The sequence below is a fragment of the Mobula birostris genome, chromosome 7, assembly GCF_030028105.1.
Source record: "Mobula birostris isolate sMobBir1 chromosome 7, sMobBir1.hap1, whole genome shotgun sequence".
In the NCBI taxonomy this organism is placed as follows: domain Eukaryota; kingdom Metazoa; phylum Chordata; class Chondrichthyes; order Myliobatiformes; family Myliobatidae; genus Mobula; species Mobula birostris.
The window spans coordinates 138770811-138798359 of NC_092376.1; the positions used below are offsets into that span (position 1 = coordinate 138770811).

Genomic DNA, 27549 nt, shown 5'->3' on the forward strand with positions numbered 1-27549 from the left:
CCTAGAATGAAAAGCCTCATCCTGAGAGTAGATGCGGCGGAGACGAAGGAATTGCGAGAAGGGGATGGTGTTTTTGCAAGCGACAGGGTGAGAAGAGGAATAGTCCAGATAGCTGTGAGAGTCAGTAGGCTTATAGTAGACATCAGTGGATAAGCTGTCTCCAGAGACAGAGACAGAAAGATCTAGAAAGGGGAGAGAGGTGTCGGAAATGGACCAGGTAAACTTGAGGGCAGGGTGAAAGTTGGAGGCAAAGTTAATAAAGTCAACGAGTTCTGCATGCGTACAGGAAGCAGCGCCAATGCAGTCGTCGATGTAGCGAAGGAAAAGTGGGGGACAGATACCAGAATAGGCATGGAACATAGATTGTTCCACAAAGCCAACAAAAAGGCAGGCATAGCTAGGACCCATACGGGTGCCCATAGCTACATCTTTAGTTTGAAGGAAGTGGGAGGAGCCAAAGGAGAAATTATTAAGAGTAAGGACTAATTCCGCTAGACGGAGCAGAGTGGTGGTAGAGGGGAACTGATTAGGTCTGGAATCCAAAAAGAAGCGTAGAGCTTTGAGACCTTCCTGATGGGGGATGGAAGTATATAGGGACTGGGAAGTTGTATAAGACATTGGTGAGGCCTAATTTGGAGTATTGTGTGAAGATTTGGTCATCTACCTACAGGAAGGATGTAAAGAAGGTTGAAAAAGTACAGAAAAAATTTACAGGGATGTTGCTAGGACTGGAGGACTTGAGTTATAAGGAAAGGCTGAACAGGTTGGAACTTTATTCCTCGAAACGTAGAAGATTGAGGGAAGATTTGATAGAAGTATGCAAAACAATGAGGGGTATAGATAGGGTAAATGCAAGCAGGGGTTTTCCACTGAGATTTGTTAGGACTACATCTAGAGGTCATGGGTTAGGGGTGAATGGTGAAAAGTTTATGGGAAACATGAGGGGAAACTTCTTCACTCAGAGAGCCCTGAAAGTGTGGAATGAGCTGCCAGTGCAAGTGGTACATGCAACCTCGATTTCAATGCTTATGTTTGGATAGGTACATGGATAGTAGGTGTATGAATAGCTATGGTCCAGGTGCAGATCAAAGGGATTAGGCAGTTTAAATGGTTCAACACAGACTGATGGGCCGAAGAGCCTGTTTCTGTGCTGTACTTCTCTGTGAGTCCATAACTCTATCATAGGAAGTATCTTATTGAGATGCAACACAGCTTGATGCAGCAACTGGACCATCCATGACCACAAGGATCTGTGGAGAGTTGTGGACACTGCTCAGCACATCATGGAAACCACTCTCCCCTCCATCAACCCTCTCTACACTCTGACTGCCTCAATTAAGCAGACAACATAATCAAAGGCTCCACCCAAATCAAACATTTTCTTCTCTCTACCCTCAGGCAGAAAATATAAAACACTGGAATGTACCACCAGACAACTTCTCTCCCACTGTTACTTGACTATTGAATGGTTACCCAATAAGATAAGATGTATTTGACCTCACAATGTATCTCCTTGTGACCATGCACATTATTGTCTGCCTGTATTGCACTTTCTCTCGAACTTTAACACTTTATTGTGCAATCTGTTATTTGTTTACCTTGCATTACCTCAGTGCGTTGTTGTAATGAATTGGTCTATCTGAGCAGAATACAAGACAATTTTTTCACTGTAATGTGATATACATGTGAAAATAATAAACCAGTTTATCAATTTACTATATAGTTCATAGATAAGAAAGGCGTAACCTCGATGATAGGTTTATACTATTGGTCTCCCGATAGCTAATGGAAGAAAGAGGAACATTTATGTACAGTAGATTTTTTTTAATTTATTGAGGTTTATTTATTGATCCACGCCAGTAATCCCCCGATTGAATCCTAGCCTAATCATGGGACAATTTAGATAGATCACAGAAAGATGTAAAGATGGTACATTTTAACTTCCACACTATTGACTGGGGCTCTGTTACTTCTAAGGCCTTAGATGGGGCAGAAAATGTTCAGTGCATCCAGTACGGTTTCTTCAAATAGCATGTAGAGAGTCCAACTTGGGACAGGGCCATAGTAAATCTTGTATTGAGGAATGAGTGTGGCCAAGTGATAGAAGTTTTATTTGGGGAGCATTTTGTTTTAATGCAATGATAATCTAATACTGATCCTTAGGTGATAAAGCTAAATTAAATACTAATTTCAACACTATGAGACAGAAACTGGAGAAAGTAAATTAGGAGTCACTGTTCAGGGGTAAATTTGCATAAGACATTTCGGAATCTGTTAATTAATGACAGTTCAGGACCAACATGTTCCTGTGAGGATGGAAGATGATGATAGCAAAGTTCATGAACTATGGATAGAAAGAAATACTGTGTCAAAAGGAAAAGAAAGCACATTTCAGTTCTAGAAGGCTGAAATTATAGAATCTTGTAATTGCACAGTTAAGAAACAGGCCTCTCCCTCCAACTCATTTATAGGGACCTGTGGGTGTCCTTCCCTCATCAATCTCATCACTCAGCGCTTGGTCGTGAGGTCTCTATCACTAAGGGATTCAAATGCACATCCACTTACCTCAATGGTTTCAGCCACCACTCCCTCAGACAGTGCATCTCAGACACCACTCTCTAGGTGAACAGAGTCCCCTCAAGTCCTTCCAAACCTATCACCCCTACCCCAAAACTTTGTCCTCCAGTTTGATCCACTTCTGATATGGGGAATACTTTCCTATAGTCCATTCCATTATACCACTCACAAATTTAGACACCTCAATTGTAACTCCAAAATAATTCAAAGGAAAACAAGAAAGCCAGGAGATGCAAGTCTTAGTTTGCTCTTTACTTTACGTGAGGCACACACGTATCAATTCACTTATTTTAATTATGATCTGTAATGAATTATTTAAAAGAACAAGAATGCTTAATCAAAAATATATTTACAATATTACTCTAACATTATTGAAATATTAAATACACAACATTCCTCCCTGTTTAGCTATTAATTCCAACTCAATAGAGAACAATCAATTATATACGTAGTATATTATAAAATACAACTACTATATATAGACATCCACAGCATTGTAAATTTTAAATTGTCCCATTCAGGCCTAATAATTTAATCACTTTGGAGGATTTCTTCCTCTTGTGGGATAACGACTTTCCTGTCAAGAGGAATCACTCTGCTTGGCAGGTGAGACTTGTGGCTATGAAACAATCTCAAGTACTGGGCCCTCCTCCGTGGTAGTTGCGGGAGTTGATTCTAAGACAGCAGAAAGTGGTTCTGACTGCTCTGGACACCTTTCTTCTCCTTCTTTTTTCTCCTTCTAGTTTGTGCATCTTGATCTTGGAAAGGTGCATTTCGTTCACTGAAGTATACTCTTGTTAATCCTTCTACTGCTCCCTTAACAATTTGATTTCTCTCCTCTTTGTTTTCTCATCCACAAGATCACCTGACAAATCCTCTGTTTTCATGTCTCTATTGTCTCCTTTCTTTTTGGCCTTCCATTCATCCAGCTGGGCTTTTCTCTTTACATCTACTTTTATAAGCAACTTTTTGTCTCCCACTTGAAGTGCATGCAATAACCTTAATGCATGTAGAGCAGATTATAGTTCTTTATAATCACAAAAGCTAAATGCTTGCAACCTTCCTGAAGCTCCTTGAACTTCCTTCCAATTTAAAACCAAGTAACTGCCTGATTAACTTCTCAGAAGCCTTCTCAAATATGTTGCCTCTGAAAACTGTTATAGTCAGACAGCTTTTGTCACTTTCACAATTCCACTGAGCAGCATGGTCCTTCCTTGGTTCAATATGCTTTTAAACCAGAGGCACAGAGGTTGGCACTAACACCTATTTGTCACAATCACAGATTCAGCAACGCAGCAGATTCGGCAACTGCATTCGTGAATATGCACGCGTCAGCTAATTATCATTTCATTGTGATAGTATTTGACTCCATTCATTCCGTCATAGTATTTGTCGAGAGGTGGACATAGCTACACTTCGTTATCTGCATTCAGCCTTGCCTGAGAAATTGGACCGTCGCGTCAACTGACTCTGAAGACTAGCGGTATTCATTTTATTCTAATTGTTCTTTTTCACCCGCAATGAGGGCTTCGTTTTCCATTTGAGAGTTTTAGTTAACAGCCCTGTTTGACCTAGTGTTTATTGTTTTATTTTTCCCTTTAATATTGTTCACATCAAAGTCTGTGAAATATCGACCCGCCTCAGTGTCTCTCACTCCGCACTTGGGCCACGTCTGAACCACAGTGATGCTATTTTCCCTCTGTTGGGCGATGGTTGATGGTGTACAGTATGGAGACAGTTGTGCCATTATCCAGTACCTTTCTTAATTCACTCTCAATTGGCCTTTTTACAGGGGATGTGGCATGGAAATGGTGGATGGATCTCCAGTCAAGTTGTAGTAATCTCAGCCACTCACAAATACACAATGCTTACTGTCCTGTTTTTATGACAAACAAGCACAATGTGGCTCGTTAGTTGTTGTATTTCAAAGTTGAATGACATTCTCACAGTATAAGTTCTCCAGTATAAGTTCCTATTGGATATCTGCAGGCTGCAATTTGGTGTCCTTGAAATGCCATTCAAACTTATTTTGTTGAATGACTTAAACAGCCAAACCAGTGCTCAATTCCATTTTAATTAATTTACCATTCACTTCTGGTGTAAGCCATTTTGCTTGTTTATTGCTACTTTACCCATTGAATATCTCAAGGCTACACAGTCTTGTGTCACTCACATCAGTATTAGAGATTGATTACCTGACTGGCAGACCACAATACGTGTGCTTGCAACACTGTGTGTCCGACAGAGTGATCAGCAGCACTGGGGCTCCACAGGGGACTGTCTTGTCTCCCTTTCTCTTCACCATTTACACCTCGGACTTCAACTACTGCACAGAGTCTTGTCATCTTCAGAAGTTTTCGGATGACTCAGCGAGGGAGATGAGGTTGAGTACAGGGCTACTGTAGGAAACTTTGTCACATGGTGTGAGCAGAATTATCTGCAGCTTAATGTGAAAAAGACTAAGGAGCTGGTGGTAGACCTAAGGAGAGCTAAGGTACCGGTGACCCCTGTTTCCATCCAGGGGGTTAATGTGGCCATGGTAGAGGATTCCAAATACCTGGGGATACGAATTGACAATAAACTGGACTGGTCAAAGAACACTGAGGCTGTCTACAAAAAGGGTCAGAGCCGTCTCTATTTCCTGAGGAGACTGAGGTCCTTTAACATCTGCTGGATGATGTTAAGGATGTTCTACGAGTCTGTGGTGGCCAGTGCTATCATGTTTGCTGTTGTGTGCGGGGGCAGCAGGCTGAGGGTAGCAGACACCAACAGAATCAACAAACTCATTCGTAAGGCCAGTGATGTTGTGGGATGGAACTGGACTCTCCAACGGTTGTGTCTGAAAAGAGGATGCTGTCTAAGTTGCATGCCATCTTGGTCAATGTCTCCCATCCACTACATAATGTACTGGGTGGGCACAGGGGTACATTCAGCCAGAGACTCATTCCTCCGAGATGCAGCACAGAGCGTCATAGGAAGTCATTCCTGCCTGTGGCCATCAAACTTTACAACTCGTCCCTTGGACGGTCAGACACCCTGAGCCGATAGGCTGGTCCTGGACTTATTTCATAATTTACATATTACTATTTAACTATTATTACTATTTTCTACTACTATTCTATTACTATTTATTATTTCTATGACTATTTACTAATAGTAATATTACTATTACTATTTCTATTACTATTTATTATTTAAGGTGCAACTGTAACAAAAACCAATTGCCCCCGGGATCAATAAAGTATGACTATGACTAAAAACATGCAGATTAATGCTCTTTTTGAAAGTGCAACTTGATTTTTTATCATTTTCTCTTCCCTGTGCAGCCCATTCATTTTTGTCTGCCTGACGTGCTCTTTGTATGGGTGCTACTTTGTTGCATTTTCTGTAAATTTCACCTTTAAACCTACATTGGCCTGGTGTGTGTGAGCCCCTGCCACAACAGTAACACAATTTGTTAGGCCAGGCCACTTTATGCTTCGACATTGAAATTTTGTTCATGCTCACTTTCATTTCTGGTTGCATATAAATTGCACCTCTGTCTCCTGTTCCTGTTGACACAGCTATTTTCACTGCTCTTTTAAATGTAAGTAGTGCTTCAGTTAAGAGGAGTGTTTGAATGCTTTCTTAAAAGATTCCACAAACTAAACGATCTCCCAATGCTTCATTAAGCCCAACAATGAACTGACAATGCTCAGACACTTTCTTCAATTCAGCGACATATGCTGAAATAGAATCCCCTTCCTTTTGATTCCACTAAAGCGCCCTGCAATCAACAATGGTTTTGGTTCTAAATGTTCCAGACTTAATTGCACAATACCAGAAAAGTTTATTTTGGCTGGTTTGGGTGAAGCAGATAAACTTAAAAAAAAGCGTGCGACTTTAAACCCAATACACTCAGGAAAATTGGCACCTGCTTCTCATTAGCTATTTCATTTGTTCAAAAATACTGTTCAAATAGCTCAGTGTACATGTGCCAGTTGTCTGTTGAACAATCAAATGTGCCTGTCTTTCTGATGTGGCCAGCCATTTCTGCTCTTTTTTTTAATGATTATTATCAACTGGTACTCATTGTTTATGAACCTGTAAATTCTTCTGTTTTCTGCCTTTTTTTGAAACTCGAATACCTTCTCCCCTTCTAAGGAAAATGTGATGTGATTTTTTATACTCAAACATTCCTCGCTGCACTTTTTAAAAACTCAAACACCTCGCTGCGCTTCAAGTAGTAGATTGTCATCTTGTGTTCATTTTAAAAATACCTAGTCACCACTGTTACGTTTCATAACACCAAAACATTAAACTACTTCAAAAGAAATGAGAGCTGAGAAATGCAAGTCTGAGTTTATTCCTTACTTTAAACAAGACATGCATGTATCATGTGGTAGCATTATGACACATGCAATTCATGTATTTTTACATACAATCCATAATTAATTATTTAAACAAAGAAAGCATGCTTACTCAAATAATATAATTACAATATCACTCTAATATTACTGAAATATTAAATACACCACAGTATTATCTCATAACCTCCTCCACTCCAGGGAGAAAGCCTCTCCAGTCTTCCCTTACAACTTAATTGTTCCATCTCAGGCAACGTGATAGTAATTGCATCCCCACAGATTCCCAGTGCTATCACTGCAAGCAGAACTCAATTTCTCTACTCTGTATTCAAAGGCCCATCTAATAAAAAAAACAGCATCCATACACCTCCCTAACCATATAGGCTACTGACATTACAACCTTCCAAGATTTGTGGACTGGTACTTCAAGGTCACTTCTGTTCTTTCCTACTTTCTAAGACCCTTTAATTTGTCCTAGCCAGATTAGTGCTCTCAAAATTTATCACTTCACAATTGTCTGGATTCAACTCCATCTGCCATTTCTAAGCCCATTTCATCAACAGATAAATATCTCTCTCCAGCCTAAGACTTCCTCCATGCCATCAACACGTCAGCCAATCTTCACGTCATCCATGAACTTACTGAACTTGCTCCTCCCCCACAATTAATTCATTCAGGTTTATTGCAAACAGCAAGGTCTCAGCATCGATCCTTTAGGGCACCAGTAATCACAGGCACCCAGTCACAAAAGCAGATTATTAAGGTCTTCAGTATTGGGGATGAAACAGTGTGTACTGATGACAGAAAACAGAGAACAGGAATAAATGCGTAATGTGAAGAATGGAGTCCCAGCTGTTCACATCCATACCAATGAGGGTATTAATTGCACTATATCCAAGTTTCTGGTGACATAAAACTGGAACCCAAATGTAATTTGAGATGCAGGTAAGCTTCAAGGGAATATAACCAGGCTAGGTTTAGTGGCATAACATGGCAAATAATATTAGTAACTTTATATAGCACCTTTCATACATGCAGGTTCAAAGTGCTTGTAAAGATAAATCAATAGTCATAAAATACAAGACAAAATTAAAAATCATAAACTGAAAGTTAACTAATTGTGTCAAGAAAAAAAGAAAAACAGAGTAAACAATTAACCCCTGCAGCCCCTACAATATTACTTATTCAGTAATTACCCCATTCTCTTGAAAGATTATCAGTCTAAAGAGTGCATTCCTGATCACAACAAATCTGTGTTTGCTTTTTACTGCTATAAGAATTCACTATTGCTGGCAAAGTCAATATTTGTTCCCCAGCCCTAACTCTCTTTGAGAAAACAGTGGCAAGCAACCTTTTTACAATGCCATTGTTCATACGCATTTTTGATTGGGGTCTTCCAGGATTTTGGCCAAATGATTTGAAGGACCAATGATATTGTTAGGAATATGTGCCATTAAGAAGAATACATAAAGGTGTGGGTGCTGTTTTTAGTCCTATCCCTTGCTTTTCCTGATGATAATCATCATAAAACCAAGAGGTTATACTGAAAAGGCCTTGAAGAGTTGCTGACCTGCATCCAATAGATGGCAGACATTACAGATGCAGTGCAGCTTTGGTGAAGTAAAATAATCTCAAGGGAAGAAACAGACAGGCAGACTATTTTGCCTAGAATTCTGTCAAGCTTCTTAAGTACTTTCAGAACTATGTATACTCTCTCAGCAAACGGAAATTATTCCATCACTCTCCAACATATGCCTTGTAGATGGTGGAAAGGTTCTGGGTCAGGAAGTGAATCGTTCATTGTAGAACACCCACTCTCTGACCTCTACTTGTAACCCAGTCTGTGTGTGACTGGTCCAGTGAAGTTTTTATCAGTCATGACTCCCTGAGAACACTGATGGTCTGGGAATAAGCAATGCTAATGCTGCATTACCTAAAGTCTTCTTTTAACACAGAAAATTAACTGGGTGTAGGATGGTGAGCTAAGAATCAGGCACACTTGACTTTGATGGAGTGTGAACCAAATTTAACTCCAGCATCTGACAGGAATTAGTATTTGACTATTATGTTCTGGAGACCCACTTTTATTGTCCTGACAGTGAGGTAAGTCGATTGATTGGCATGGTCCAGACATGAAAGGCTGGCTAATTTGATAGGTTCACAGAGTCCTATGGCATAGAAAAAAGCACTTCAACTGCTCCCGCCCCCCCCCCCAGCCATGTCCATGTCAAACATAAGCACCAATTACACCAATCCTGCACTAACATCATTTAATTCTCCCCATATTCTCATCAAATACACCCTCCTCCCAGATCCTACCACTTGTCTCCACACTAAGGATAAGTTACAGTGACCAATTATCTATCCAGCTGGCAAGTCTTTGAGTTGTGGGGAGAAACTGAAGCACCTGGAAAAAAAAAGGGAGAACATGCAAACTCCATACTGTAGGTCAGGATTGAACCAAGGTTCCTGAAGCAATAAAGGAGCTGTTAAGCCAGCTGCTCCACTGTGCCACTGTTTTACAGCTTCCGTGTGGTTGCAAAGGTAGATGAATGTCAGGGAGGGGAAACCTCAAAAGAAGTTCCTTCAATGGTGATGGTGGAGCATCCCTAGTGTCCCCAAGCGACAGAGCTTTAATAATTGTGTTTATCACTGGGGAACTCAGCAATATCCATCAGCAATCTAATTGTGGTTAAAGTGCAATGGGTCCTAATTACATCCCAGGATAATAACTTCCATAACTATCATTGAAAGTGGTGCATTCATAAACAGAGTGCTTGCTGCCACTGCTTAATCCATCTCTCACAACAGAAGTGAAAAGGTAAAATTGACTGAATTATGTTCACTGTACATTGACAATTACATTGTGCTTAATGAACAAAGGCAATTTCTAAGCTCTGAATGACTAAAACAATAAATGTAAAAACGTTAAAAGTGACAAGGATGTAAAGTTATATTTTTAACTGAAGCAAAGTATGGTACACTAATGAAGCTATTGTTCTATAACAACATCATCTGACACATCTTAAATATTAACAATAAAGTCCACACTGGTGGAAATAATTCAGGTGGCTTAAAGAAGCAATTCAACCATAAATAGCTGAATTCATATGATAACCCCTTACAAGTATCAGAGTTCCCAATAAATAATATTGCAAATATTGTCATTAAATTATAAAAGAATTGAAAAATAATTAACATTTATTTTCTATACAGCCAATACCAAAACTGTCACAAACCACACAGATAGTCTTCTAAAATAATCAGCCAATTTGAAGAAAACACAGTAAACTATTATTTACAATTTACATGTACGTTTGAAACAGAACTTTGAGAACTATTACTGAACAAATAAATTATTTCATGAATGATGCTATCTTACAACTGTCTGAAGACGTATCCTAAATTCTTTCAAAGCACAACCACCAGGAATACAGAAATAACAATTTGTAAGTGAAAATAAAAAATGTAGATACATGAAACCTGAAATAAAAACAAAAGTACTGTAAAAGGAAATCAGTTTCAAAGTAAAAATGCAAAAAGATAAGGCTGGTCCACAGGTTGAGGTTCTGAATTGGAGAAAGGCCAATTTTGATAGTGTCAGGAAGGACCTGGCAAGTGTGGATTGGGACAGGCTATTTTCTGGCAAAGGTGTACTTGGTAAGATGAAGGCCTTCAAAAGTGAAAACTTAAGAGTACAAAGCTTGTATGTGCCTGTCAAATAAAAGATAAAGATAGCATGTATAGGGGACCTAGGTTTTCAAGAGATATTGAAGCTGGTTTAAAAATAAAGGAGGTGCATTACAGTTTAGGCAGGTAGGAACAAATAAGGTGCTTATGGAGTATAAGAAATGTAAGAGAACACTTAAGAAAGAAATCAGGAGGGCTAAAAGAAGGCATGAGGTTGCCTTAGTAGACAGGGTGAAGGAGAATCCTGAGAGATTCTGCAGATATGTTAAGAGCAGAAGGATTGCTAGGGACAAAATTGGTCCCCAGAATGACAGAATGGTAATCTATGCGTGGAGCCAATAGAGATGGGGGGGGGGGGGATCTTAAATGAATTTTTTTTCATCTGTATTTACTCAGGAGGTGGATGCAGAGTCTATAGAAATAAGGCAAAGCAACATCAACTTATTGCACCCTATACAGAGTACAGAGGAGGAGGTATTTACTGTCTTGAGGCAAATTAGGGTGGATAAATCCCCAGGGCCAGACAAGATTTTCCCTCGGTCCCTGTGGGGGTGGTGGGGGGGCAGAAATTGCCAGGAACCTGGTGGAGATATTTTAATCATCCATAGTGACAGGTGAGGTACCGGAGGTCTGGATGATTACCAACGTTGTTCCACTGTTTGAGAAAGACTCTAAACATAAATCAGTAAATGGTAGGCCAGTGAGTCTGACATCAGCTGTGGGAAAGTTATTGAAAGGTACTCTAAGGGACAGGATATGTAAGTATATGTATAGACATGGACTGATTAGGATAATCAACATGGCTTTGTGCATGGTAGTTCTTGTCTAACCAAACTCACAGAGTTTTCGAGGAAGTTACCAGGAGATTTGATGAAGGCAAGGCAGAGGATGTTGTATACATGGACTTTAGCAAGGCATCCCGCATGGCAGGTTGCTCAAGAGGTTCCAGTCACTCAGCACTCAAGATGAGGTAGTAATTGGATTAGGCATTGGCTTTGTGGGCAAGCCAGAAAGTGGTATGTGATGGCTACATCTCTGACTGGAGACCTGCGACGAGTGTAGTGCCACAGGGATCGATGCTGGATCCATTGTTGCTTGACTTCCATATCAATAATCTGGATGATAATGTGTAAACTGAATCAGCAAGTATGCAGGTGACACCAAGATGGCAAGTGTAGTGGAGTGCGAGGAAGACTATCATGGCTTGCAGCGGGATCTTGACCAGTTGGAAAAATTAGGCTGAAAAATGACCAGATGGAACTTAATGTAGACAAGTGCAAGGTGTTGCACTTTGGTCTTACACAGTAAGCAGAAGATCACCGAAGAGTGGCAGAACAAAGGGATCGGGAAATACAGGTTGATAATTCATTGTTCGTGTCATCATGGGTAGATAAGGATGTAAAGAAAGCTTTTGGCATATTGGCCTTCATAAATCAATGTACTGAGTACTGGAGATGGGATATTATGTTGAAGTTCTATTGAACATTGATGAGGCCTAATTTGGAGTATTGTGTGCAGATTTTTTCACTGTCCTACAGGAAAGATTTAAATAAGGTTGAAAGAGTACTGAGAAAATCTACAAGGATGGTGCCAGGACTAGAGATTCTGCATTATAAGGTAAGATTGAATAGGTTAGGACTTCATTCCTTGGAACGTAGAAGACTGAAGTGGGATTTGATGGAGGTATACAAAATTCCGAGGGGTATAGCTGGGTAAATACAAGCAAGCTTTTTTCCAATGAGGTTCAGTAGGACCACAATTAGAGGCCATGGGTTGAGGGTGAAAGGTGAACATGAGGGGAAACTTATTCACTCAGAGGGTTGTGAGGGTGTGGAACGAGCTTCAGCACAGGTGGTGCTTGCGAGCTTGATGCCAATGTTTGAGAGAAGTTTGGATAAGTACATGGGTGGTAGAGGTATGGAGGCTTATGGTCCATGGAAGCAAGCAGTTTAACTAGTTCACATGGACTAGATGGGCTGAAGGGCCTGTTTCTGTGCTGCACTTTTCTATGACTCCATGAAATATAGAACAGGACAGGCAGCAGGCAAGGTTCTTGAAAAGGGCCTTCAACCCAAAAGACTAACTCTGCTTTCCTTTTCACAAATAATGCTTTGCCTGTTAAGACAAAGTGTCATTGTGATATACAGAATGGAATCAGGCACATTCAGCCCAACCAATCTGCATTGAGCATCATCACCGATTTTTACATGAATCCTACCCAAACCTATTTATTCCCCCCACATTCCCATCAATTTCCCCCCAAGATTCTACCACTCATCTACCCACTAGGGTCAATTTAGAATAGCTATTTAACCTAGCCACTTGAACATCTTTGGGACGTGGGAGAAAACTGATGTACCTGGGGTCACAGGGAGAACATACAAACCTTACACAAATGGGTGATAGCAGTAGAGATCAAAACTGAAGCCAGGCCACCAGAACTGTGAGGCAGAGGCTATGTTAATGGCTGCACTCTGCCAACCATCCCGCATAAGTATTTTGGGCATTGTGTACCATTTTCTGCATTTATCATTAAAATATAAACAGGATACTAAGACTCAAGCATACTTAATCACTCAGTCACAGCCTCAACTCCATTTATTCTGGCTCCTGCTGTGCACTGTAAAATATTTCACACACAACCACACCCATTTATTTTTCTGAGACAAAAGAAAACCGCTGGAGGAACTCAAAAGTCAGGCAATATCTGGGGAGGCAGAGAGATAGTTGACATTTTAGGTTGAAACTCTGCATCAGGAGTTTGTTTTTTGCTTCACATTCCAGTATCTGCAGTCGCTTGTGTCTTCACACCTTTTCTTTACCACTACTAACATTGACATTCGTTAAATTACCCTTTAATTCCACAAATTATAACACTTGCAAAAGTATATTTTCCAATAATATTTCAATACCACATTAAAGTGAGAAGGAAATTTTACCAAGTAGCATTAAACCCTGTTTTGCTATCACTTTTCTTGGTTACTGAATACAATTATTGCATATTGAAGAATTATCTTCCAAACAACAATGGAAAACAATTCACTTTAAACTTCCCTCAAGAACACTAGTATTAAAACTTTTGTCAATCAACATTAAATTAATATCTAAGGAAACTAAAATTACAATTACCAAAACTATATTATGTCATACAAATTTCCAATTCTGCAGTCATCTTTTCAATTAAAATGCAATCAGTATACGAAGTATGGGTAAAATAAACCATTTAATGATAGAACCTACAACACAGAAACCAATATTTGGCTCAATTCTTCTATGCTGCTACTCACATTCTGCTGAGTCTCCTTCAATAGTCACAATTGCCTTACTTCAATCCTATTCCTCTTTCCTGCTTAGCCTAAGTATTTCAGAATCATCAGGTTCACACATTTCAAATTATATCAGTTTCAACATTTTCATAATTTCTTTTGAAAATAATTTTCTCTTAGATTATTTAATGATGGTAATGGATATTTTGTCCTTATTCTGACTCTTCCACGAGTGAAATGGCTTTTCCACAGTCTACTTCAGAGTTATAAAGTTCAAATTGCAAGCCTCAATTACAATGGACAATAGGAAGTAAGCAGTGGAGAAGGGAAGACTCAGTGAGTGGGATGCTCCTACTAAATTTGACATGGGCAGTTAGAAACTAGTGGGAGGTGTGGCAAATCAGGCAGTGGGTTAAGTCAAGCAATGGAAGGGGATGATCATGCAGGATGGGTTGGGAATCCAATCGTGGGGATTGAAGCAGGTAAGCTTGATGGGCCGGGGTGAAGCACTCCTGCTTTCCTTGGCCAACAAGTAGTGCTGGAAAAGCACTTACCTTTACCATCCAGCAGTTCTCGCCTTCCTTCACCTTTCGGGTTTCCCGAGGCCCGGGAAACCCGGCCGGCCAGCGTTACATCTGCAACAGAGATAAAATCTTAGGCACGCAGCCTCATTAAACTATTTCATTGACCAACCCATCTCTGTAGAGCAGGTTGATCACCCATCCCCAACCTACCTGCACTAAAAGTAGAGAAGATCATGTAGGGGTTTATTTTCCCTCCTTATGGCCTTGTGTTGGTGTTATGAACCAGTTATATCTCTGTATTCCCATATCCCTTTACTCCTTTGCTTCATGTACTGTACTTTCTCACTTCAAATGAAACAAGTGGGTTTCTTATTGCTTCTGCTCAGGTTGTTTGGATCCTAATCCAACCCTCCACAAGTTATCAACATCTCACAGCTTGGTACTATCCACAATATTCACAACCAAACCTCCAGCTTCAGACTCCAAATCCATCATATTCACAGTAAATCATGGTGTTTGCAGTGCACATCCCAGTGCAACACCACTTCCAACTGGCTGCAACTTTAAAAGAAACTCTTTTCCATCCTTTGGTTTCTCTTCTTTTAGCTATCTCCCAATCTGTTCCTATTATCTGATCCCAGATTTGACACACTCCTTATAACTAGTCATTATTGACCATTATGGTAGTTAATGGTCAGTACAGTTTTAATAACAGATACTTAAATGAAGAAAAATCATATGCTCCAGTCTTGCCTTAGCTATTTAGAAGCACATCAGATCGAATGCTCTCACAAATGCTTTGCCACTGACCATTTTGATTTCCTTCTTTTTCCTCATTATCTACCATAAATAGTTAAATGAATTGATGAGTTGTCTAGCAAGAAGAAAGTATATCCAAAACTAAAGCCATTTGAAAGGCTACATGTTTCTTCAGAATTGCAGATAGGATATTGACGAACCTTAGGAATGTCAATGCTTCAGATGCTTGAACAGTCTTCCAATATGTCTATTGAGATTTTTTTCGTTGGAATACTCCTAATTCTCAGAACCCATGTGAAACTTCATTTTAAATGATTCCTTCTACATTGGCCATTTCTGACTTTCTTCCCTGTTTCGAGTGGGTTTGCCCTGGAATCACTGCAGCCTTTGACAATTAGAGTTTGAAACAAGAGTGCACCACCCCCATGATCAAGATACTTAAAGAGGATCTCCTCAACTTTGAGAACTGGCCTTGTTTCCTGCAATCTGGCATTGCAGCAGGCCACAACAAGGTGGAAAGAGAACTAATTTTAACTGCCGCCTGCCTGATCTCTGCCAGATGGCTGAGTTAAAATCGAGGCCAATACAGGCAGCAGTACTGTTTTGATATGGAATAGTGGTTCTCTGTTGAGAGCTATTTTTTCTCTCAATAGATTATTATGGTGAAGACTGATGTTAGCTGTACAATGTTTTAAAATGTTGAAGTTAATTGTATATCTGGATAGCTAACAGTTCCTGATATTGTCAACTGGAGGGGACCAAGCTGACTCATAGGAGTGAACATAAGGTCAGAACTGGGTTACTTGCTGATGTTACAATGTTCTGCTCCCTTCACAGTTCCTGAGATAACACAGCAACCTAAACATGTACATAATAGACTTGGATAGCATCCAGACTGGGACTGATAAGTGGCAAGTGACATCCTTGCCACATAAGTAGGGGGCAAAAAGGTTAACTAATTAATGAAGAGCTTCATCATTTCCACAATATTGAACAGCTATTCTCCAGCATTTCACAAGAAACCTCCAGGCAGTCACCATTAACCATAAACTTAAGCAATCCAGTTACACAATAGAATGCAATGCTTGCCTATAACACCTATCAAAACATCAGGTTCCATTAGAGACCATTCTGGCTGACTGAAAGTGCACTGAGAGCGGTAAGCGTAAAGGAGTTGGGTGCTTACTGTTCCGGCTAACAACAGATGGTGCAATCCGGGTCATATTACGATCAAGGAACGTGCTTGTAGACCTGATATTGAACTTTTTACTGTTGGACTTCGGCCACATTCCACCGAAATACAACACTGGGCGGCACGGGAGGTCGTTCCTGCCTGTGGCCATCGAGCGTGCAGCTCCTCCCGTGGAGGGTCAGACACTCTGAGCCAATAGACCGGTCCTGGACTTATTTTCCATCTGGCATAGTTTGCATTTTGATGTTTGATTGTTTGTGGTTTTTGTATTGCTATATTTATGCTCTATTCTTGGCCGGTGCGGCTGAAACGAAACTCAATTTCCCTCGGGATTAATAAAGTATATCTATCTATCTATCTATCTATTATCCAAAAGACTATGGCAGCAGATTCATGGAATACCATCAATCCCGATTTCCAGGCTAACTCACTCACCACCCAGACTTGAACATGTGCAGTCAGTCCCATTCTTGCTGGGTAGAAATCTTGTGCATTGCCACAGTTTAAAGAGAGGTTACATCATTCCATAAGAGCCAGAGTTAAGTAATAAATGCTGGCTTATCTTGAAACAACTTTTAATTTAAGAATGGTTGATGAAAGTTTGTTAAAATAATCATTGTACTGGATTGCCTTGGGCCAGGCTCACTGTCCAGAGTTGTGAACACCACCTCACACAAGTACACGTACTCACTGGGGTCAGATATGGAGAGACTACCTTGCTGACATTTCATATTCTTCCACACAGTGATGAGGTACTGACACTGACAAGCCTGCAGGTAACATGCTATGATGTCATGTTTTTCAAATTTCTTTCAAAGCCTTTCACAGGCAGCAAAGCTCCATTGGTTATGAAAGCTATTAAGACATTTTAATAGCTTTTAGATGTGTCTGACACTCAGAGTCATTCAAAATCTATTAAAACTGAACTAAACAATTAAAAAATAAATAAAGAAAGGACGTGAATAATAATTTCCCAGTGTTATATTGAGAAATCCCATAAAGAATAGACAGTTCCACTAGCTTCCATCAGGAGCCTAAAGGCAAGATGAGTTTAAGATTCATCTTCCTAAAAGAGATAGTCGTAGACTCATGGCAGTTGTGTGCAAGTCCAAGTTTTGCTTCAGCTTGAGTTGCTAATGATGGCAATTCCATTCAGGACTGTTGCCATGGCCAGAATTATTCAGCCCAATAAAGTTTACCCCATTATTTAACACTGTTTCTTTCAATCATCTGGTCAAACAATAACTTGGAATGCACATGCACTCAGCTTGTTACTCAGGGTTATCAGAAAAAGATAGAAGATGAGCTGGAGTGTAGTAAGAATTAAATTCATAAGGTAAGGGCTTCTCTTACGTTAAGTCATGGAATATGATAGCTTAGTGATTAAATAACAGGCCAAGTTCTAATCCTGCCGTAGTCCCAAGGAGAGCCAATGGGATAAAAAATTATTCTGCTGCAGAGTTCCTACAGCAGTTTGTTTTAATCATTAACGATGACGGCCTCAAAGCTACTGGATTGTCTTCAATACCCATCAGATTCTCTTTTGCCCCACGGGAAGATATCCACCGTCTTTACCTGGTCTGGCCTTATAGCTGATTAATGGGTGACTCTGAAATGGTTTAGCACCCTGGTCACCTCACTATCATTAGGGATAAGTAAAAAATGTCAGAATGGATCAGCTATCAAATTTCCCACACACCAATGAATCACAATGAAATCTGAAATAAGAATAAACTGGTAGGGAAGCATTGTGACTTTTCTTGACCCAGATGCAGTGCAATAAATGTGTTTTTCCTCAAGGGCCTTCCTTTGTGTGCTTCCATTGACTGGTCAGGGAGCCCATATTCTGGCTCGTCTGCATAAGGAGTGGGCAGATATGCCAGAATGCCAACATGTTGTGTTTTAACATGTACCAATTCAGCTGAATGTTCTCTTCATTCCAGGCTAAATTTCCTATTTTGTTACAGCTTAGAATTTTTGACCAAAAACCATCAATGCAACTACATTATGTTCAGCATTTTAAAAAAATCAACCACAGCACAAAGTGCTTGGCTGTTTATGTGAGTCTATCTTACAACAGTGTGCTCTGACCTTTCTGAAACTAATTTACTCTCCATATTTGCTGAATAACAGGCCAGGGAAATGTCTCCCTTCTCGTAATAATACTGACATTTCTCAGTGAAAAGCAGTTTCAACATTCTGAAAATTTGCTTTTCCCTTGGGTCAGCCCTGCTCAACATCTATCACACAGCAATCTATGATTCCAATACAAGATGTATTTTAGCAATTATTAATGTAAAGTTCCATGGTGAATCATCTTTCATAAGCTCATTATAAATGCAGGATTTTACCTGGGAGTAATGCTGATGGCTCTCTTGAGGATGTTCAGTCACAGTTAGCCCAATATATACATCACAGTATCTAATACAGTACAAATTTGGAAACGGGGAAGCAAGAAAATCTTGAACCAAAGCTCACATCAGCCAACATCTTATTGAACAGTGAAGCATGTTAAGAGAAATGCATCTTCTTTCTTGTACCATTCTGATGGTCTTGTCCTGATTCCATCATCACCACTCACCTATAACCTAAGCAATTTCTTCTCTCCCCGGTGGTCATTGATACCACATACAATCCATCCACTGGGTGAACAAAGCATTACAATCACTCAAACATTTTTCCGTAGAAAGAACACCAGGGGAGAAAACAAACCATCAGTGATTCTCCATGCACTTCCAGTTTATGTGCAGAACAAGTGCATGAGGCAACAGCAGTTGCAGAATTCCTGTTATTCTCAGTTCAGGAGATGTGGGGCTCCCAGCTGGAGGGAGTTACAAATAGTATCAGCTGTTCACATATCTGTTAACTTGATTTCAACAGCAAGTGAAATATATGCTAATCCTCATTTTAACAATTTTCAACATTCTTACCTCGCCTTATGAATCGATACATATTACTTCCAAGAGTATCTGCCCACAGGATAGTAGAGGTCACAAATTCCAATTCTTCAGGAAAGCTAAGCCTTTCTGCAGCTACACCATTACAGGACATAATAAAATCTTGCCCATCTATGGGACTGCTAAGCAGCTAATTTGTTTTGCACCTGCTGATTTATAATCACGAGCAAGAAAGAGCAGATGTAGGTAGCAAAGACAATAGTTAAGAATCTGGGTCAGATCTGGCAACCTTCTGCCAGTTTAAACCAACTAATCATGAATCCCGTACTTCACAGCTATCCGACCTATCGTGCGCACAGGGAGAATCACTGAGTCACACATTTGTCTGCAAGCAACCTGAGCTCTCAGTCTTATTCATAGAAACATAGAAAACCTACAGCACAATACAGGCCCTTCGGCCCACTAAATTGAGCCAAACATGTCCCTACCTTAGAAATTACTCGGCTTACCCTTAACCCTCTATTTTTCTAATCTCCATGTACCTATCCTAAAGTCTCTTAAAAGACCCTATCGTATCCACCTCCACCACCGTTGCTGGCAGCCCATTCCACGCACTCACCACTCTGCATAAAAAACTTACCCCTGACATCTCCTCTGTACCTGCTCTCCAGCACCTTAAACCTGTGTCCTCTTGTGGCAACTATTTCAGCCCTGGGGAAAAGCCTCTGACTATCCACACTATCAATGTCTCTCATCATCTTATACACCTCTATCAGGTCACCTCTCATTCTCCGTCGCTCCAAGGGGAAAAGGCCGAGTTCCTCAAACCTGTTTTCATAAGGCATGCTCCCCAATCCAGGCAACATCCTTGTAAATCTCCTCTGAACCCTTTCTATGGTTTCCACATCCTTCCTGTAGTGAGGCGACCAGAATTGAGCACAGTACTCCAAGTGGGGTCTGACCAGGGTCCTATACAGCTGTAACATTACCTCTTGGCTCTTAAACTCAATCCCACGATTGATGAAGGCCAATGCACCGTATGCCTTCTTAACCACAGAGTCAACCTGCGCAGCAGTTTTGAGTGTCCCATGGACTCAGACCCAAGATTCCTCTGATCCTCCACACTGCCAAGAGTCTTACCATTAATACTATACTATGCCATCATATTTGACCTACCAAAATGAACCACCTCACACTTATCTGGGTTGAACTCCATCTGCCACTTCTCAGCCCAGTTTTGCATCCTATCAATGTCCCGTTGTAACCTCTGACAGCCCTCCACACTATCCACAACACTTCCAACCTTTGTGTCATCAGCAAACTTACTAACCCATCCCTCCACTTCCTCATCCAGGTCATTTATAAAAATCACAAAGAGTAAGGGTCCCAGAACAGATCCCTGAGGCACACCACTGGTCACTGACCTCCATGCAGGATATGACCCATCTACAACCCCTCCTTATTTTCTCAATCAGCCTTGCATGGGGTACCTTACCAAATGCCTTGCTGAAATACATATACACTACATCTACTGCTCTTCCTTCATCAATGTGTTTAGTCACATCCTCAAAAAATTCAATCAGGCTCGTCAGGCACAACCTGCCCTTGACAAAGCCATGCATTCCACATCATATTATACCTCTCCAAGTGTTCATAAATCCTGCCTGTCAGGATCTTCTCCATCAACTTACCAACCACTGAAGTAAGAATCACTGGTCTATAATTTCCTGGGCTATCTCTACTCCCTTTCCTGAATAAAGGAATAACATCTGCAACATTCCAATCCTCCGGAACCTCTCCCATCCCCATTGATGATGCAAGGATCATCACCAGAGGCTCTGAATTCTCCTCGCTCGCCTCCCAGAGTATCCTGGGGTACATTTCGTCCAGTCCCAGCGACTTATCCAACTTGATGCTTTCCAAAAGCTCCAGCACATCCTCTTTCTTAATATCTACATGCTCAAGCTTTTCAGTCTGCTGCAAGTCAGCACTACAATCACCAAGATCCTTTTCCATAGTGAATACTGAAGTAAAATATTCATTAAGTACCTTTGCTATTTCCTCCGGTTCCATACACACTTTCCCACTGTTACGCTTGATAGGTCCTATTCTTTCACGTCTTATCCTCTTACTCTTCACATACGTGTAGAATGCCTTGGGGTTTTACCTTAATCCTGCCCGCCAAGGCCTTCTCATGGCCCTTTCCGACTCTCCTAATTTCCTTTTAAATCTCCTTCCTGTTAGCCTTGTAATCTTCCAGATCTCTAACATTACCTAGCTCTCTGAAGCTTTTGTAAGCTTTTCTTTTCTTCTTGACTAGATTTATTACAGCCTTTGTACACCACGGTTCCTGTACCCTACCATAACTTCCCTGTCTCATTGGAATGTACCTATGCAGAACTCCACACAAATATCCCCTGAACACTTGCCACATTTCTCTGAGAACATCTGTTCCCACTTTAATCTTCCAGTTTCCTGCCTGATAGCCTCATAATTCCCCTTACTCCAATGAAATGCTTTTCTAACTTGTCTGTTCCTATCTCTCTCCAATGCTATTGTAAAGGAGATAGAATTATGATCACTATCTCCAAAATGCTCTCCCACTGAGAGATCTGACACCTGACTAGGCTCATTTCCCAATACCAAATCAAGTACAGTCTCTCCCCTTGTAGGCTTATCTACATATTGTGTCAAGAAACCTTCCTGGACACACCTAACAAACTCCACCCCATCTAAAAACCCTTGACCTAGGGAGATGCCAATCGCTATTTGGCAAATTAAAATCTCCCATCACGACAACTCTGTTATTATTACACCTTTCCAGGATCTGTTTCCTTATCTGCTCCTCGATATCCCTGTTACTGCTGGGTGGCCTATAAAAAACACCCAGTAAAGTTATTGACCCCTTCGTGTTCATAACCTCCACTCACAGAGACTCCATAGACAATCACTCCATGACATCCAACTCTTCTGTAGCCGTGCACTATCTCTAATCAACAGTGCCATGCCCCCACCTCTTTTGCCTCCCTCCCTGTCCTTTCTGAAACATCTAAAACCCGGCACTTGAAGTAACTATTCCTGTCCCTGAGCCATCCAAGTCTCTGTACTGGCCACCACATTATATTTCCAAGTACTGATCCACGCTCTAAGCTCATCCGCTTTGTTCACAATACTTCTAGCCTTAGAATAGACACATCTCAAACCATCCGTCTGAGCGCGTCCCTTCTCTATCACCAGCCTATCCTCCCTCACACACTGTCTCCAAGCTTTCTCTATTTGTGAGCCAACCGCCTCTTCCCCAGTCTCTTCAGTTTGGTTCCCACCCCCCAACAACTCTAGTTTAAACTCTCCCCAGTAGCCTTAGCAAACCTTCCCGCCAGGATATTGGTTCCCCTGGGATTCAAGTGCAACCCATCCTTTTTGTACAGGTCACACCTGCCCCAAAAGAGGTCCCAATGATCCAGAAATCTGAATCCCTGCCCCCTGCTCCAATCCCTCAGCCACGCATTTATCCTCCACCTCATTCTATTCCTATACTCACTGTCACGTGCCACGGGCAGTAATCCTGAGATTACTACCTTTGCGGTCTTGCTTCTCAACTTCCTTCCTAACTCCCTGTAGTCTGTTTTCTAGACCTCTTCCCTTTTCCTATCTACGTTGTTGGTACCAATATGTACCATGACCTCTAGATGTTCTCCCTCCCACTGCAGGATATCGTGGACACATTCTGAAACATCCCGGACCCTGGCACCTGGGAGGCAAACTACCATCTGAGTTTCTTTCCTGCATCCACAGAATCGCCTGTCTGACCTCCTAACTATAGAGTCCCCTATCACTACTGCCTTCCTCTTCATTTCCCTAACCTTCTGAGCCACGGGGCCGGACTCTGTGCCAGAGGCACAGCTACTATTGCTTCCCTCAGGTAGGCTGTTCCCCATCCCCCCAACAGCACTCAAAAGGGAGTACTTATTGTCAAGGGGTACAGCCACAGGGGTACTCTCTGGTACCTGACTCTTCCCCTTTTAGTGACACACCGGGTGCAGATGTGGCCACCCAGGAGTCTGGGAAACTCCAGTAATTCCCACATCTGACACCGAGCACAGAAAATCAGCCTCACACACATACTCCCTTTTCACAATTAACACAGGTAGACCTACCTCACCTCATTACCGCCTAAGCCCGTTGAGCCAAAGCCCTATCACTCTACTGCCTCTCACTCCACGGCCCAATGGATATGGTGGTCTTCTTTTTAAACTTTTCCCGCTCTACTGGCTGACGTTATGTGCCTGCGCAGTCTTGCCTCTCTTTTACCCCGAGTAGTAAAACTGCCTTTGCTTCGGAAATCCTTAGCTGTTCACTCGCAGCTTTCTTGCTCCAAAACCTCCAAATCATTGACATATAATGTAAAATGTTCATGTTAAGGATCTGGTCCTCATTCCTACACAGAGTATAATGCATCATGACAATTTAAATCAAATTGGTAAGTGCCCACCATTGGGTCTCTAAGAATCAGTCAGGACAGTTCAGGCTTCAACATAGTGGCAGTTCACTCAACTACACATCCACTGGTCACATATTACTCACAAAGGTACTATGTGACTTTGTTATTTATGTTCACAGTGACTATTGTAACCAGGCTTGCATTAAGTATCTCTTGTCTCATTCCTTATTAAATATTCCTTTTTCAGATCTTATTCCTGATGTGGACTAGAGAGGGACACTGCTCTCAGATTCACTCAAGAGCACATAGAAGTCCTGGCCAATGAGATAAATGTCAGGAGTAAGTTCTGTATGCCAGGAGAAACAAAAGACCTGGCAGCACCAGTGCCTGGCAGGAAGTGGTGATTGTCATTTCTTTCTGGAGTGTGTCTCATCGTTTGATTGCTGAAAGGAACTTCATGTCCACAAAACATAGATCATCCTGTTTCATAACCCAAACAGTTTGCAAGCGTGGAATGCTGTGCAGCATGGTAGCATAGTGGTTAGCACAACACTTCACGGAATGGCTTATTCCACACTGTCTCTCAATAAATAAAAAATAAAAATAAGTACTCAGTCCACCCTTCCAATAGCATGATCTCAGCCAAAGATGATTGTTAACATAAGATCCTCCAAGTAAATTTGAAACTTAATCACGTGGTATTCCAAAACAACACTAAAGGATCCAAACACGAGGAAATCTGCAGGTGCTGGAATTTCAAGCAACGCACATCAAGGTTGCTGGTGAACGCAGCAGGCCAGGCAGCATCTCTAGGAAGAGGTACAGTCGATGTTTCAGGTCGAGACCCTTTGTCAGGACTAACTGAAAGAAGAGCTAGTACTCCCACTTTCAAATCTCTTACTAGCTGAAGCACCTTCAATAACTCCAAAAGACTGAAATTGCGTAAAATACTGAAAGGCTTTTATTCGCTGTACAATACGACCTCCATGATGAATGTCTGCCCCTGGACTGAGGGGGAGGGGCAAGGCGGAATCACCTTTATTCAGGATTCTGTGGGAGGAGCCACAGGGGCAGTCAGCAGAGGGGCGTGTCCAGACAGTTAACCCAGTTACCACATATATATGGTTTACCACACTAGCTCTTCTTTCAGTTAGTCCTGACGAAGAGTCTCGGCCCGAAACGTCGAATGTACCTCTTCCTAGAGATCCTGCCTGGCCTGCTGCATTCACCAGCCACTTTTATGTGTGTTACTAAAGGATCCAATTTCTAAGGACATGCTTATTTAATAATGTTTACTCCCTTTGCAGTGACAACATGTAAAGGAAACCTCCTGGTGCAAGATACAACACTGCAACCCCAATCCAAGCAGATTCTCATTGATTTTTGTAACTCAAATTTTACTTCTACATCTCATCGGATATCATGGATGCATCAATTCAGTCATGAGATCCAGACTCTGATCTCCAATCATGTGTTGGTAATCTACTGCTAACTGTGGTCACAAGGCACCTGCACCCTCCTCCACGCTCTGATATTCATCTAAGTGCTCCAGATTTGGATCTATGGTCACACAACCCTAGACCCTAACCAAGATCATCACCAAGCCCCAGACTAATAACCTTCACTCTTCATGCATAGAACTCACAGGCTCAGACCCAGATACAGTTCCAGTTACTATATTTTCCTTTGTGCACTAAATATTAGCGGTAGTGCCTTAAACCTAAGCTTGACTTTTGGAACAGCAGATGCACAGCTGAAACAGTCACTGCTGTACCAACCATTGAACAATTAATGCTTTTCAATGTTTATGTCAGACTTTCAAGAGTTTGATTTTGCTCCTTCAGTTAATGTTATATTCTTAATTTGGTTTCAATAGTCAGCTTCAGGATATCCAGGGCACTACTTGTGACATTAAATTGGAACACATTTGAAATATTACTCCAAGGGACTAATCAGCAAGTGAAATTCAGTGAACCAATCCATCGTTCCAGACAGTGTTGTGTGCTGTAGTAAAACGTGGAAGTGGAAGGACTGGAGCTGGATTCCTGACGTGCCATCCATTTTAATTCCTCACTTGTAATCAAAGTCAAACTACAATTCAGACTAAAGTTCCCTCAATTATTAAACAGTCAATTGTGCTGGTAACAGTCTAAATTTAATGTTAGTATTTATTGTTTGGATGAATATTCTTGTTTAATCGAATTTTATTTTGCTAAGATATATTTGGGTCTTGCTGCATCAGTAGTAGATAGTGTGTCCTGATAATGCTAAAGGAAACTACACCCCAAATATATTACATTTTGTTTATTTGCCTATTTATTCCTATATTGTATTGTCACAATCATGTTTTCTTGTTCTGATGCTTGAGATGGAGGGGGAGGGCATAATAATATAATGATCCTTGGAAAGAGCCAAGTTCTTCCTGGTAAATTTCTTGTCTTAATCCGAAATGGAATACTCACATCAAATTGCTTAAAACATGTCTATGCTGCAGTTATCTAAGTACGGAAGAAAACATCTCCTCGACATCATCTGATAAGTTGCGCTGATCAGGATGGCGTAGAAACTCTTTAATCACCCAGAGAATCACCCTATTCAGAAAAATTAACCTGAGTAGGCTCAAAAATCATTTATAGCCTCTAATTTCTAGTTTCTGGATTAGCTGGAAGTTTGATGCCTGCAAATTCCGTAATTCCTGCTGTCCACAGATAAAACAAAAATGAAATGCTTGCCAAACTCACATTTGTATAAGTTTCGGGTAACACCGCTACATTTGGTACTTCAGAGGTTTTGCCTCTGTATTTTGCAGTCTTCTTTGTTAGTAATCTGACAACCCAGGTCTCCAAGGTAAGATTAAATAGTCTGTGGATTCCGTCAATGTGGAAAGGAGTCTTTTCATGGTGTAGATGGTATTGGAGGAATGGAGTCAACTGCTGGAATTGATATCACATAGTTTGCATACTGTAGAAGTGCTCAATTGGAAGCACAGGAATTCCTCTATTTGTTAAAGGAGGAATTTCTCCACTTGTGTTGAAGGTCATGACACAGTGCTTCTAAAATATGTGACCTACCTTTGCTATGGCTGCTTCATTAGAATTCTAAATTGTACTCAATGTGAAAGTGCCACAGAGCTGTTTGGTGTAACAGACTGAGAAAGAGAGTTTTGTGCAGATGGCATCTTCAGGAACAGCTCATTGTACAGTTAAAAACTGACTTTTGATTATATAGAGGTAGGATTCTTTTCTTGCTGCTGTTGATATCCCGTGGCAAAAAACACAAGCTTATATTTTCCAGTTGCAGCTGAGCTTGTAACAGACAGTCCTCACCTGGCAATGCAGAGATCTCCTAAGATACCTGTAAGCTCAAAGGTAAATTAAGACACCATCGTCCTATGACACCATTAAAATGTTACAGATAGGCTGAACATCCAGCAGGGCTCTGCTTATCCATCTTGTGGTTCCAGACGCTAAGTCGTAGTATTACCTTGTGCTTTTTTAAGCACGGCATACATAGGCTGGAACTAGTGAAGTGGATGCACACGTGCAAAGAACTCAGGGGAAAAGCCATGACAAATGGTACGATCAGAATACATTATCCTAACTCGAACACTAATAAAATTAACTATTCCATACAGCAAATTGTATGTAAATTTTCTTTTACCCCACACTGAAAATGTCAATTTTTCTTTAAGAAGACAAGCACATACTTGCACAATGAATGCAACTTCAATGTAAAATTATTTTTGGGATGTGCTAGCATGTCTTTGAATACTGCTTAGGTCCACACAAGAAAGACCCTTTCACACCCTGAATACAAGCAGCACAAACAAAATGCAGAATGCTATTCCATCCAGCAAG

At 41.0% G+C, this 27549-nt stretch overlaps 1 protein-coding gene across 2 annotated transcripts in view; it reads right to left on the minus strand.

Annotated features, from left to right (window-relative positions):
* The window catches only part of LOC140200830 (protein phosphatase 3 catalytic subunit alpha-like), a 422916-nt gene that overhangs the window by 238662 nt on the left and 156705 nt on the right, over positions 1–27549 (minus strand). The window contains exon 2 of one of the 2 annotated variants that reach the window (XM_072264455.1): positions 14434–14514. The exons of the other annotated variant lie outside the window; for it this stretch is intronic. Within the exon in view, the coding sequence (XP_072120556.1) occupies positions 14434–14514 (81 nt within the window). The remainder of the gene's footprint in view (positions 1–14433; positions 14515–27549) is intronic. 2 annotated transcript variants of the gene reach the window in all.